Raw genomic sequence first — 13778 nt, 5'->3', positions numbered from 1 at the left:
CAAATAAGTGTATTTGTCAAAGAGCGCTTCAAAATCTCTGTAGTCTTCTGCACATCGACAGGAAGAAGTGGTTACTGAGGAAAGATGCTGCTCTAGATAAAGAGTTTCAATATGAATGTATTGAGAGTAAGGTTTTACTAACAAGTTTTTGCGTTGTTTTATTTGTAACCTTTTTTTTTTTCAGACAGACATTTGATAAATTCTATTAACGTTTTATTTTGATAGCCCACTTTAGAAATTCTAACAGGTAGGTCTAACAGTAATATTCACGTTCTGAAATACTGCAGAAATTGAATGAAGTAATCAAACACAAAATAACACCGGATAGTCTTCACTGTATTAATACAGACTAATCCTAACAGTTAAAGTTACAAAAGTAATTTAGTCAAGAGCAGAGAGTGATTTTCTCTTTGTCATTTGTAGTTTCATTACAGACAGCAGCAGGTATTTATAGGCTGCTGTCACTTTAAGACCTAATGCACGGATCTAATATACTGTTACACGTGCGTGTTGTTTCTTGACTATGTTTACTTGAGTACTCATCAAGACAGGCATGTTGACATAATTTTGTGTGTATCAAAGTTTAAGCTCAGTAAACCTTGGAAAATAACTTTATGTGTGAGTGTGCACAGAAAACATCTCTCAGAGAGCATGTGAGAACTGAACCGTGTTCTAATTCGCATCTTCTTGCACATGAATGGTCAAAAATCACTTGTTTACACTAGCAAGACAATATACTGTTACACATGCATTTTCTTTCTTAATTGTTTACACTCACTTAAGACATAACTGATACATGGATACTCGCCAGGATGGGCATTTTGATATAATTTTGCATGTATCAGAACATTTATGTGTAATAAGCAGTGAAAAATAACTAGTAGGTAGTAGCGAGCTGTCTGAGAGATGGCTTTGTGTGTGTGCAAGTACTTCTTCCACTTGAATGGTCAAAATAAATCTAATATGTACACTGGCAAGACTTAAAAACATGTGCAGATAATACATTTCATCAATTCTCCTGAGTGTTGTTCATGCTAAAATGTTTAAGGGAATTTCCTGCATTATACAGTAAGTGCGGAACCTGTGGGAATGAATAAAATCATGCGCAAAAAATATTAAAAATATTTTTTAAATTGATTTCTTCATCTTCATTAACGAACAATATTTTATCAATGGTAACACCGGCCCATGAGGTGAAAAATTACATAATTTAAATAAATTTCCCAGCGAACACGGCAAACAAGTTACATGATTTATTGGTGCATTTTGGTAATTTCGTGATTTACTTACATTACTAAGATGTCACATGCTCGTAATTCCATTACCATCAAATTATCAATTCATAACGTCATCAGTCATGTAATATAGTCAAGTCAAGTCACCGTTATTTATATAGCTCTTTTTACAATGCAGATTGTGTCAAAGCAGCTTCACAGTATTATACAGGGAAATAGTGTGTCGAAATAGTGTTCCATTCTTCTCTGGCCAGACGAAACCAGCAGTTTAATTCTAGGCAGCAGCAAAGTCAGATTGTGCAGAGGACTCATTTGGTTCCTGTGGTCTTGTCCCCGATGGCCGTCTAGGTGACGAGGTCTTTACTGGGGATATGTCTCTGGGACTCATCTAGTTGTCCTGGTCTCCGCTGACATTCAGGGCTGTAGAGGTTGTCTCTAGGTGCTGATCCGGGTGACTGCAGTGACCATCTGATCTGGATATAGACTGGATCTGGTGGCTACAGTGACCTCGGAATAAGAAAGAAACAGACTAATTTTAGCAAAGATTCCATTCTTTTAACAATGTAACAACTACATTGTGTGTTATGGGAAGTGTTTGTGGTTCTGGTTGACCTAATTAATGCAGCCTAACAGTAAGCCAGGTTAAAGAGATGGGTCTTTAATCTAGATTTAAACTGACAGAGTGTGTCGGTTTCCCGAACAGTGTTAGGTAGATTGTTCCAGCGTTTGAGCGCTAAATAGGGAGAGGATCTCCCGCCTGCAGTCGATTTTGATATTCTAGGTATTATCAAATTGCCAGAGTTTTGAGAAGCAGCGGACGTGGAGGACTAAAATGTGATAAGAGCTCACTCAGGTACTGAGGTGCTAAACCATTCAGGGCTTTATAGGTAATTATCAAGATTTTAAAATCTATACAAAATTTAATAGGGAGCCAGTACAGTGTTGGCAGAACCGGGCTAATATGGTCATACTTCCTGGTTCTAGTAAGAACTCTTGCTGCTGCATTTTTGAACCAGCTGGAGTTTGTTTATTAAGCGCGCAATATAATAATGCTAGCTGTGCATTAAACAATTTTAATGCACTCTGCTTTGTGTCGGGTGGTTCTTGGCCTCCACACACTAGTACATACCCATTATTTTTACAGCTTTATATTGTTTTCGTACAACAGTTTTATTGAACCTGCATGTGTTGTTTAATTTTACAATTGTAACTTACAGAAGCAACACATCAATCTACTAGAAATCCAAAAAATACAACTATTTTTACAGACAGTACTGAGTAGTCTGAGTAGTAACTGATATTATATAATGTTATCTGGATTATAGAATTAGATTAAAATGCTCATAATCAGATCGCAATTACTTTTTTATGGACTGTATGATTATAAGTTATGAGTAAATTATTCATCATTTATTGATTCTAAATATAGATCAAATAGAGATTTAGAAAATGTATGTAAAACTGACATCTTAAAGACGTTCATTAGATGTTTGTACACAACAGCTTTCCAGCTGAAGCGATCTTTATCATTCATCTTGCAGATGTTCATGTGCTATATTTAATCAAAGTTAATACTTCAATAATTTAACATATTTGCATGTTCTCTGATGTCAGTTAATGGTCATACATTTTATTTCTCTTTCCTCTATAACAATAATCACATTTTAATTTAATCCAAATCTGCAAACGAAACATGTCAAAAGTAATCTAAAAGTAACCAGAATACATTACTTAAAATGATCTTGATTACATTACTGACTACAATTTTCAATATGTACTGTAATTTGTAATCAATAACAAACTACAATTTTTAAGTAATCTAGCCAGTACTGTTTACCGAACATTTTCTTTTGAAATATTTACAAATGGAAAGACAAAATCACACCCAGTAACACATTTAAGGCAGCTGCAATTAACATGAGTTTCATATACAGAAAGTATCTGGATGTTCTTTGGCTGGTTTGCATTTTGCACCTTCACATTCACTGTGTGTGGTACTGTATGTTAGAAAGTGATTTTTCTTATTCCTTCATGTTGTATCTTGCCCAAGGCACCAAAAACTACCACTGGTGCAGGTTTATGACGTCCTCACGGATATTATTCAACACAAAACATGCTTTGGTCCTGAAGATTGTCATTTTGGACTGAAATATGGGATCTATACAGATGAACAGAGGCGACTCTTCAAATAGTTCTGCAAAGAAATGTCATACATATTAACTGAGAATTTTAATTATGTTTGTATAAATATACTGAGGACATTCCCATCGTCCTACAGCTGATGAAGCCATAATGAGAAATAGGAGCAGTTCACGGAAAAACAGTAAAAATACCGGTAAACATACTTACTTTTAAACTTCGGAATAAAAGACACATCTTAAGGAATATGGAAACTCCCGCCAGAGACCAAAGTATTTTTTCGAAGTTTGGTTTTTTGGAGTATCCTTAAAAATACAAAAATTATACTTAAAAAGATTTACAGTAATATACAGAAACATCAATATAGGGCTGAAAAAAGTAACTTGAATAATTTTGGTCTATTCCTCAAACAAATCTATCATTTGACTTAAGAAGACTTGAAATATATATGACACGAGTCATACTGACAAATTAAAAAATACCTATTCTTGCAAGCTTCACAAACGTAGTCGCTTTTATTGTACAGTATGACAGAAGAAGAACTTCGCACTATACCACACTATTGAGAACTTACTGTTGTTACTCTTGATCTCGTTCTCAGTCAGAATCTTCCCTGTCATGTGCTCCACCACACAAACATACTGGTTCTTCTTCCACTCGTCTGTAACATAGATGGTAGATGTCCTCTGAAATGTCCCATCTTCATTTGGTAGCGTCTCTCCAGGATCCACATCCTCATCGTAATCCTGTCCATTTCTTAACCAGGTGATAGTCACTGCTGATGGGTAAAAACCTGTGGCATGACACTCCACTGGAGAGGAGGAACTCTTCTGTAACAGAGACACTTCAGGAGCTAAAAAAGATTGAGACAAAAAGTGGTGAAAATACTTAATACTTGCAATAGATCAATTTAAACTTAATGAAGCAATCCAAGAGGAAATATAGACAAACACCAATGATCCATTCATTATAATAAAAATTATATACTTGTTGAACAAAGTGAATTTCTTGAAGACAATCTACCTCTTCTCTCTGAATCTGCTTTCTTTAATGTCAAGAAATATTTTAGCCAGTTAACGCAATAATATTTGTAGTATTGTTTCAGTAATTCAAGTTGTTTTCTGTCATTGTTCCACTGTTCCATTGTGGGCACTCCCTGCAGTACAGCTGAGATGTATCTGAGCTCCTCCACATCTAGTGAGATAAAATCCTCTCCATCATAACCGTGCTGATCAAACCCTTGTGAGTCTCCAGTCTCATCATCCCAGTCACATCCATACATCCTCTGATATGTATGAACACCTGAAGAAGAGAGAGGCAGGGCTTACTTCATTTTATTGTATAAGCCAAATCTTGATATTTAAAACTGTAGTATATAGTATTGTAACTCACCATGTGAGTGACTGAATTGGTCCATTAGAACAGTGATGTTGATTTTGTTGGTCTGCTGTACTTGTTCTCTGATCTCAGTGTATTCTTTAAATCTGTCTCCAGATACAAACTCCTTCATCCAGTCCTGTCTGGGAATCAGCTTCTTTATCTCACTGTCATAATAATCAATCTGTCGTCCATCCAGTGTAGTTACAGCAGAAAACTCTGGGATTCCTGCAATCGTCTGTCCATATATTTCAATGTAAAATGTGGAGAAGGTGTGCAACTCTGAACAAACAAAAAGACATACTGTAAAACTCTCAAACACTGTTAAACACCACATTAAAATGAGTCATTCTGCTTTTTCTTTGAATTTCAAATCAATACTTTTGCACTTTCGTAATAAATTAGGCATCACTGAAAGCTTTAAACTCAAAATTCATCCTGTGAAAATACTTAGTTAGAATTAAAACTGTAATGTAAAACCTTTTTGCGGGCTGAATTTTTGTGATATCATCTTCAAATTTGGAGCATGACTTGGTTAGACATATGACTTTGATTTTATATAAATTTTAGGGTCCAAATTGTTTTGTTAAACATATTTTGTATAAAATATACATTCTTAGTTCAATACATTTGCTTTTCAGCAAACTTACAGTTCTAGAAGTAATATGTCCGAATTCACAGTACTTATTCACAGCTTCTATAGCTATATTCATGGCGAGAGCCTAAATTTGGATTAACTTGGTTAGCTGACAGAGAATTCAGCATTTAAATGATGTTATGAAATTCATCTCACCTGAGTACACAAAAGGTACATAGACAAAGAAAATTATGAACTTCATTATGGATGAAAATTGATTCAATTGACTCAAATAAGTGTAGTCGTCAAAGAGCACTGCAAACACTCTGTAGTCTTCGGCACATCGACAGGAAGAAGTGGTTACTGAGGGAAGATGCTGCTCCAGATAAAGCCCACTGTGATAGCCCACTTTAGACATTCTACTAACAGGCAGGTCTAACAGTACTATTCAGGTTCTGAAATACTGCAGAAATTGAATTAAAGGGGTGGTTTACTGCCTTTTTTCTTTGCTTGATTGTGTTTATGGGGTGCAATATAACATGTCTTCATGTTTCGTTTGTTAAAAAACGCCTTATTTTTCATATATTTCACCTTTATTGTAAGCCGCTTTCTCCTCTGTCATTTGAACGACCGGTTGACTTCCTGATTCTGTGAAACCACTCCCTCAGAAACAGGCAATGGGCTCAGATTGGTCAGTTGGGCCGGTGTGTTGTAATTGGCTAAACTGCGTACTGCACATTGTCCGGAAACTTCACGCTCATTACCTTTACCTCATTACCTTTACAGGTGACAGTTGCATCAGATGTCAAATGTAAATAATGGTGTCAATATTGCCGTATCAGTTTGAGCCAGAATCAGACCCAGAAAGCGGTAATGAAGAGAGTCAAGCAGAACTTCCGCAAGCACGGCTCTTACAAAATGTTTCTGAATGGAAGTTTTTTTTTTTTTATTATTCTCTCAAAGAATTTCGATACGCTGTTACTTGAAAATGCTACTACTGTTTGTTAGCTTTTGAGATACGTTTTTTTGAGATACGTATCTTTCTACTATTACCAAACAGCGTTGGCTTGTGTTTACTGTCTTGATCAAATCGAAAAATTACGTCATAAAGTATACATGGAAAATACATTTACAAAATTAGTACATAATTACAAATTCGGGTCCAAAATGTTTGTACGCGTTTGTCATAGACACACGAGATAGCATTTAACTAACTGGCTACTAAAGCCAGCGTTGGCATTTGTTTATGTCCTTGATAAAACTAAAACATTACGTCTGAAATTATACATGCAAATACATTTAAAATTATGAAATCTTACTTACAGGTTGTGGCCCAACAACTGCTGCCTCTGGTTTTAAAGTTGTAACTGCTCCATGTTTTAGTAATAGTTTCTGTGTGAATCCGGCATTGAACTCGTGTAGATTCTGGAAGCTGTCTTCCGTAAAATGCGCAGCACAGAGAGCTAAATTAGGATTGTAATTGTCAGGAACATAATCAAACATAAATTTTAACCATTGTTGACGAACTACAGCGTCTGTAGGAAGCCCGAACACAGAAGACCTGACAGCTGGGTGAAAATAACACCGTTTCGACGGCATGGCTACAACTCTCCACTATAACTCTTCCTCTTCGACAAAGCCGCAGAACATGGCCTTGCCCCCTTTTTTGCATGTTCCGGAAGGAGGGGTTGATGCAAATTTATGGGTTTGTTACGTATGCAACCCGGGAAGTATCTCGTTGTAGTCCCATATGAGTCATTTTTGTAGGCATTAAACTTCCTGATTTTTAAAAGACGATATCTCCGCTTACGTTGAACTTTCAGCGCAGCAACTTTGCAGATACTGTTCATGCACCAACAGCAACATTACACACCATTTAAAATGAAAAAAGTGAAATCGCAGTAAACCACCCCTTTAAGTAATCAAACGTAAAATAACACTTTTTTTTTTTTAAACAATCACTTTTTAATTCCAAATCGATAAACGGATAATGTCAAAAGTATTCCAAAAGTACTCAGAATACATTGCCTAGAATTAATAATATTGATTACATTACTGATTACAGTTTTCAATATGTAATTTGTAATCAGAAACAGACTACATTTTTTTAAGCAATCCACATAGCACTTTTCACAGGTCACTTTCTTTTGAAACATTTACAGATGGAAAGAGAAGATCACACACAGTAACACATTTAAGGCAGCTGTTATTAACATGAGTTTCATATACAGACAGTATCTTCACAGTCGCTGTGGTACTGTATGTTAGAAAGTGATTTTTCTTATTCATGTCGAATCTTGTCACCAAGTGAGCAAAAACTGCCACTGATGCAGGTTTATGATGTACTTGTGGATATTATTCAACACTAAAACATGTTTTGGTCCTGAAGATTCACAGTTGGACTGAAGTCTGGGATCTGTATAGATGAACGGAGGAAACTCTTCAAAGATTTAGGTCTGCTTTTCATTCTGACTCAGCTCATTCCAGCTCATACTTCAGCTCTGTGAATTGATGACACAAATCCTAATTAAGGATATTTTTAATTACACTATTTGTATGAATAATGAAACTACATGTGAAAATCATGAATTTTTGGAATTGTAAAAAAAAAAAAATTAAATAAAAATAAAATACAGCAAATTCTCCAAACTATTTTTTTTTCTCTAAAATGTTGCCTAAAGACAAATATTTGGCTTTGACCGCTTTTGTAAATGTAGATTTTGAAACTTAAACTATATTAAAATGTGTAAATCCAGACTTCTGAATGCTTGTGTAATTGCTCTGGACATTCCCATCATCCTAACACTGATGAAGCCATAATGAGAAATAAGAGCAGTTTAGAGAAAGATCAGAAAAAAATACTGGTAAACATACTTACTAGCATCTTTCGGACTAAAGAACAAATAAACAGGAATAGGGAAACTCCCGCCACAGACACAAGTGATAAGAAGTCTACTTTTAGAGGTCCTTCAAAAATATAAAAAAATATATAATTAAAAAAAAAAAAAAAAACAGAGAAACAGCAATTGGGCTGAAAATGATAAAATCAATACTTGAAATATTAAATAATAAATACTAAAATTACAAGTTATTAGCTGAGCCCAGGGTTATTATCATTAACTATAAAATAAAATATATAAATTTAAATAAAGCTAACATAAAATTAAATATTAGATGAAAAAAGTAAACTAACTGTGACTAACTGAATTAGGTATAATTTCTCAAACAAAATCAAACAAATCTATCATATGACTTCAGAAGATTTGAAATACAGTGCACAAGTGACATTAATGAATAAATAATGCTTATGGTGTTTTATCTTTTTCCAAGCTTGACAAACTTAGTCACTTTCATTGTAGAGTATGATAGATGATGAATTTTACTCTGTACTGCACTATTAACAACTTACTTTCATTACTCTTGATCTTGCTCTTGCTCTCGATCTCAGTCAGAATCTTCTGGATGGTGTTTCCCTGGTGCACCACCACAGGAACATACTGGTTCTTCTTCCACTCGTCTGGAGCAACATGGAGGATAGCTGTCTTCTGGAAGGTCTCATCTTCATTTGGTATTAGCTCTCCAAGATCCACATTCTCATGGTGCTCCTCTCCATTTCTTAACCAGGTAATAGCTTCAAAGCAATACTTTTGCAGTTAAAAAAAAAATATGGCATTACAATTAAAACTGTACTATAAAACCTTTTTGCAGGCTCGGTTTTTGTGATTTCAACTTCAAATTTGGAACACAACTTGGTTAGACATGCAACTTTGAATTAATAGCAATTTTAGTGTCCAAAATCTTTTGTTCAGTACATTTGCTTTACAGTAAACTTAAACTTCTAGAACGTTTTTACACTTAAATTTTTTGACGTACTTATAATCTTTGTTAAAAAGACCAACCTTGGGTCTGAATTTCAAAGCGATCATGAATGTATGGAACTGTGTTAAAGTTATTCATATATGACTAGATAAAAAAATTAAAAGGGGGAAAATAAATAAATAGTTTCATATTCGAGAAAATTAGATTAAAAATCAGATTTTATCAACAGCTAAAACTATTTTAAAAAATCTGTTAATTAAAAAAAAGGTGAAATAAAACTAAATTAATAATAAATATAATATAAATATTAGTTAAAAACTTTAACTAAATAAAAATTAAATGTTGCCTTGGCAACAAACTGAAATAAGCTTACTTGAAGCACTAAAGCTTATTCAAATTATCAATAAAACTAAAGCAACACTGAGTTCAACATATGGAAGCAGCTGAAGGCCTTGCTGACAGAGGAATTTTTCTTTCTTTTTAAACGCCATGCCAGCTTCTCTAGTTATACTGTATTCATGGCGAGAGCCTAAATTTGGATTTATGTGGTTAACTGACAGAGAATTCAACCTTTAAATTATGTTTCGAAATGAATCTCACCTGAGTAAACAAAAGGTACGTAGACGAAGAAAATGATGAACTTCATTATGGATGAAAATCCATGCATTTGACTCTCAAATAAGTGTAGTCATCAAAGAGTGCTGCGAATACTCTGTAGTCTTCACCACATTGACAGGAAGAAGTGGTTACTGAGGAAAGATACTATTTCAGGGAGGAAAGTGTTACAAGTTGACGTCACTTCATTCAGTAACCTAAATTCAATCATTTCTGTAACCACTTCATGCTCTATAGCATGTATTAGCCACGGCAAGGGAACCGACAATTAAGCAGCTTGAGAGGACAGCGTCTGATATTTCTCTCAGTTTCTTGTCAGTTACATCACAAAAAGTTCAATAGCTGCACCAGATTGGTTAAGTAACATTACCCATAGTATATATCAAGTACTTATGTTAATATTTATGTGTTAATTTTAATATAATCATCTGAAATGTTTGCTAATTACTATGATGCTTAGCACCAAACGTATACACACACTCCCAATTAAAATTATATGAACCTATTAAAATATATAAATGGGATATCAAATGCATCTAGTGGTGTGTTGTATTAATTAAAGGAACATTGCACTCAAAATAAAAACTCTTATGATTTACTTACCCTCATGTCAGTCCAGATTTGATGTTTAAACGCCTTCTGGGTAAAAGACAAATGCAACAAAATTTACCGAGGTCACAGATTTACTTGTTAAGCCCCTTCTGAACAAGCGCAATCTTGATAACACCATATTGAGCAACTATAGACCAATATCAAATCTTCCTTTCATAGGTAAGATTATTGAAAAGGTCGTTTTTAATCAGCTGAACAACTAAATTTTCAATCTGGTTTCCGAGCGCATCACAGCACATAGAAAGCACTCATTAAGATAATAAATGATATTCGCTATAATTCTGATTCTGGCAAAATATCAGTGCTGGTACTACTAGATCTTAGTGTTGTGTTTGAGACTGTCGATCATAACATACTTCTAGAGAGACTGGAAAACTGGGTCGGGCTTTCTGGGATGGTACTCAAATGGTTCAGGTCATACTTAGAAGGGAGAGGTTATTATGTGAGTGGTCGCCGTGATTTTGCCAAGTAAAACATGCTCCTGGATCAACATCTTTTTATTAGTTGGGTTACTACATATTTGAATGAACACAAGGTGAGCAAACTTTCTGATGCTGCTATCATGGCAGATGAGTTTGTGTTAACCCATCGGGGGTCATTCAGTTCAGTCAACTTCAAAAGTGACATGAGTAAGTCTAAATTTGTCTATCAAGTTAAGACAAAGTCTGCAGTGTTGGGACAAACTGCTAAGGCAGCTGTTGTTTGTAGTCCTAGTAAGACAGCAGTTTCAAGAGACCTGTTTTACTTTAGTTGTAAAAAGCCTGGCCATATATTATCTGACTGTCTTGTTTTTAAGAAGAAAGAAACACTTTCAAACCTGTTGCTTTAGTCGCTACTTCACCATTTATAAATGGCACTCTTGAAGAACGAAATAGCCTTTTGTCTTGTCTCTGTGATATATCTCTTGCTTTGAATGCTACTGGTTCTGTTGATTATACACCCTTTATCACTAAAGGAGCTGTGTCTTTGCCAGGTTTTGAGGAAATGGTTCCAGTGCGTATTCTCCGAGACACGGGAGCTGCACAGTCGTTCCTTTTGGTGAGAGGTTTTGAGATGCGGTTTGTTGAAGTGCCTTTGCACCGAATCCATCTTTCCTCTGCCATAGCATCTGGTGATGTTGTGGTTGGTGTCCGTTCTGCACTTCCAGTTCCTGGAATTATGTTCATTCTGGGAAATGATTTAGCTGGGTAGAATGTTTGGGGAGAGAGAAATGTGGCAGCTCCACCTATAGTAGTATCTGTACCCAGAAAATCGGATATTGAAAAACATAACACAGAATTCCCTGATTTGTTTCTAGCTTGTGCAGTTACTTGATCTATGGCTAACCAACTCCCTGAAACCCAAGCTAGAGAGGTTCCACTCTCCCTTTCTGCTGTTAATGCAGGTGATCCAGAATCTGATGTCTCTCAATATCTTGAACAAAAATCTAATCAGGAAAAATCTACAATCCTCCAAACTGAAACTGCTGATACATCTGTGTTGTCCACTCCTGAAGCGAGTAGTACTGATTTTAATGATGTTGATTGCTCTTTGACTTCTCTTTTACAGATCTCTCGAGGGGAGCTGATAAGAGCACAACAGACTGATGAAACACAAACCTCTACTTTCTGCAGTAGGGTCTGAAAAGGGTTCTGATGATCTGCCGTCATCGTATTTTCTTGAGGACGGCCTTCTTTGTAGGTAGAGGATCATGCATAAAGATGAGTTGGAACCTAAAACCCAAATTGTAGTCCCTCTGACGTTTAGAGATTCTATATTAAAATCAGCTCACCAAGGATTCGCTGGTCATACCGGAGTCCGGAAAACTTATGACCACCTTATGTGATAATTTTATTGGCCTAAAGTAAAACAGGATGTGGCCAGGATATACGGTCCTGTCCTGTCTATTCCTGTGGTTTCCAACCCTTTTGACCATTTAATTATTGACTGTGTTGGTCCTCTGCCACGGTCTAGGGCTGGTAATCACTACATTTTTAACATTATGTGCCAGACTACCTGTTATCCTGCAGCTTATCCATTAACCCTCTGGGGTCGACAAACGCATATATGCGTTTTGAGGCAGATTTTCCTGATAAGGCCGAAATGAGCTTGAATTACTCTGACATTTTTGATCGTACAGATAAAAGCAATACACCATTCGAATCTGTAAGGGGTCTACTTTTATTTGTATTCACTCATAATGACAACTAAACTTTGTGCTTCTGAAGAATAAAGAAAACAAACAGGGTGTGCTCTCTGTCTTCTCCGTCTCCGCGAACTGTTTTTAGAAATGCGTCACTAAAATGAACTGTAACTCAGCAAATACTCAACACAGAGACATGGGAGTTATATCTATAGAAAGCTTGAAGTGTCTACTTTGAAATGAAGCAAGTCTTATCGAAAACAAACATTCTGTGATGAAGTAATCCATATGAAACCAACACAATGTTCAGTCTGTCCCGTCTGACTCATTATCGCTAATGTGACCCCGCCCCCGCGTGTCTCGCGCTGTTCATATGTAAATAGCCACGTGGTAAGTGCGCGCTTGCAAACGCCCAACAACACAAACAAAGAGGAGGTCCTTCATCGCCGCTACTGTTCGTTTCTGGAAGAAGACGCGCTGAGTAAAAGCAGGATTTCCCTCCAAAGAAGAACACGATTTCATCCAGCAGAGGAGATGAGTAAGTAATGTTTCTTTTTTACATTAGTTAACGTTTTATTGTGACATAAACTTGAACAGATCTACTAACAGTTAGCTGGGTTTTCCCCCAAACCACAACATGATGAATGCTACGCGTCTAAGAATGTTTAGACCATGTTTATTATTAATACTCTGTTCACAAATATATTTTAATAGCGTGCTAAACAATAATAATTAGTTTCTCAGATATAAAATATCATTTTTTTATAGTACAAAGTACATCCTTTTATTGTACAAAGCATGTTTGAGTCTGTGGCTACAGAATCATATCATAGGCTACTATAAAATCATACATACTAGACTGTATGACTACAAAATCATAGTTGGGTTTTTCCCAAACTATAATTCCTGACTACAATGTTTGAAATCGTGTAAAACATTTTGAATATGATAGGCAGTTCATTGTATTTAAATTTCTTACAGCGCTATGATGTTTTCATGCTCTATATAAAACAATAAAAGTAATATGAGTGTACACTGTAACATGATGAATGCTACGAGTCTAAGTATGTTTAGTACATGTTTATTATTAATAGCCTACTCTGTTCAGAAATAGATTTTAATAACGTGCTAAACAATAATAATTAGTTTCTCAGATATAAGATTTCTTTCTCTTTTTTATGATAGTGATATATATGATATTTATGATATATATACAGATGTTCCTGACATTAACATGCTCACAAATGTTTTTTTGTTTGTATTTTATTGAATCCGATACCAG

The 13778-nt window shown here is 35.4% G+C and overlaps 1 protein-coding gene across 1 annotated transcript; it reads right to left on the bottom strand.

Moving 5' to 3' along the window:
* Positions 1–3889: 3889 nt before the first annotated feature.
* Positions 3890–10065, bottom strand: LOC131530965 (major histocompatibility complex class I-related gene protein-like). The gene is made up of 5 exons (XM_058761523.1): positions 9748–10065; positions 8738–8959; positions 4767–5033; positions 4398–4676; positions 3890–4227 (listed from the first exon to the last, which is right to left on the bottom strand). Exons 1-5 carry the CDS (start codon positions 9812–9814, stop codon positions 3890–3892), a joined length of 1173 nt encoding a protein of 390 aa, XP_058617506.1. The 5' UTR covers positions 9815–10065.
* Between the last annotated feature and the right edge of the window lie 3713 nt (positions 10066–13778).

This window comes from Onychostoma macrolepis, chromosome 22, assembly GCF_012432095.1.
Source record: "Onychostoma macrolepis isolate SWU-2019 chromosome 22, ASM1243209v1, whole genome shotgun sequence".
NCBI lineage: Eukaryota > Metazoa > Chordata > Actinopteri > Cypriniformes > Cyprinidae > Onychostoma > Onychostoma macrolepis.
The sequence above is the reverse complement of the archived record's forward strand: the minus strand, read 5'-3'. Positions and strand labels throughout refer to the sequence as shown.

Excerpts from the sequence above, each read along its gene's own strand:
- LOC131530965 (XM_058761523.1), bottom strand. The coding sequence starts at position 9,814 with ATGCATGGATTTTCATCCATAATGAAGTTCATCATTTTCTTCGTCTAC. Across the intron at positions 8,960-9,747 it reads CGTACCTTTTGTTTACTCAG|CTATTACCTGGTTAAGAAAT; the intron begins GTGAGATTCATT and ends ATTGCTTTGAAG. Across the intron at positions 5,034-8,737 it reads CAAGATCAAGAGTAATGAAA|AGTTGCACACCTTCTCCACA; the intron begins GTAAGTTGTTAA and ends TTGTTTGTTCAG.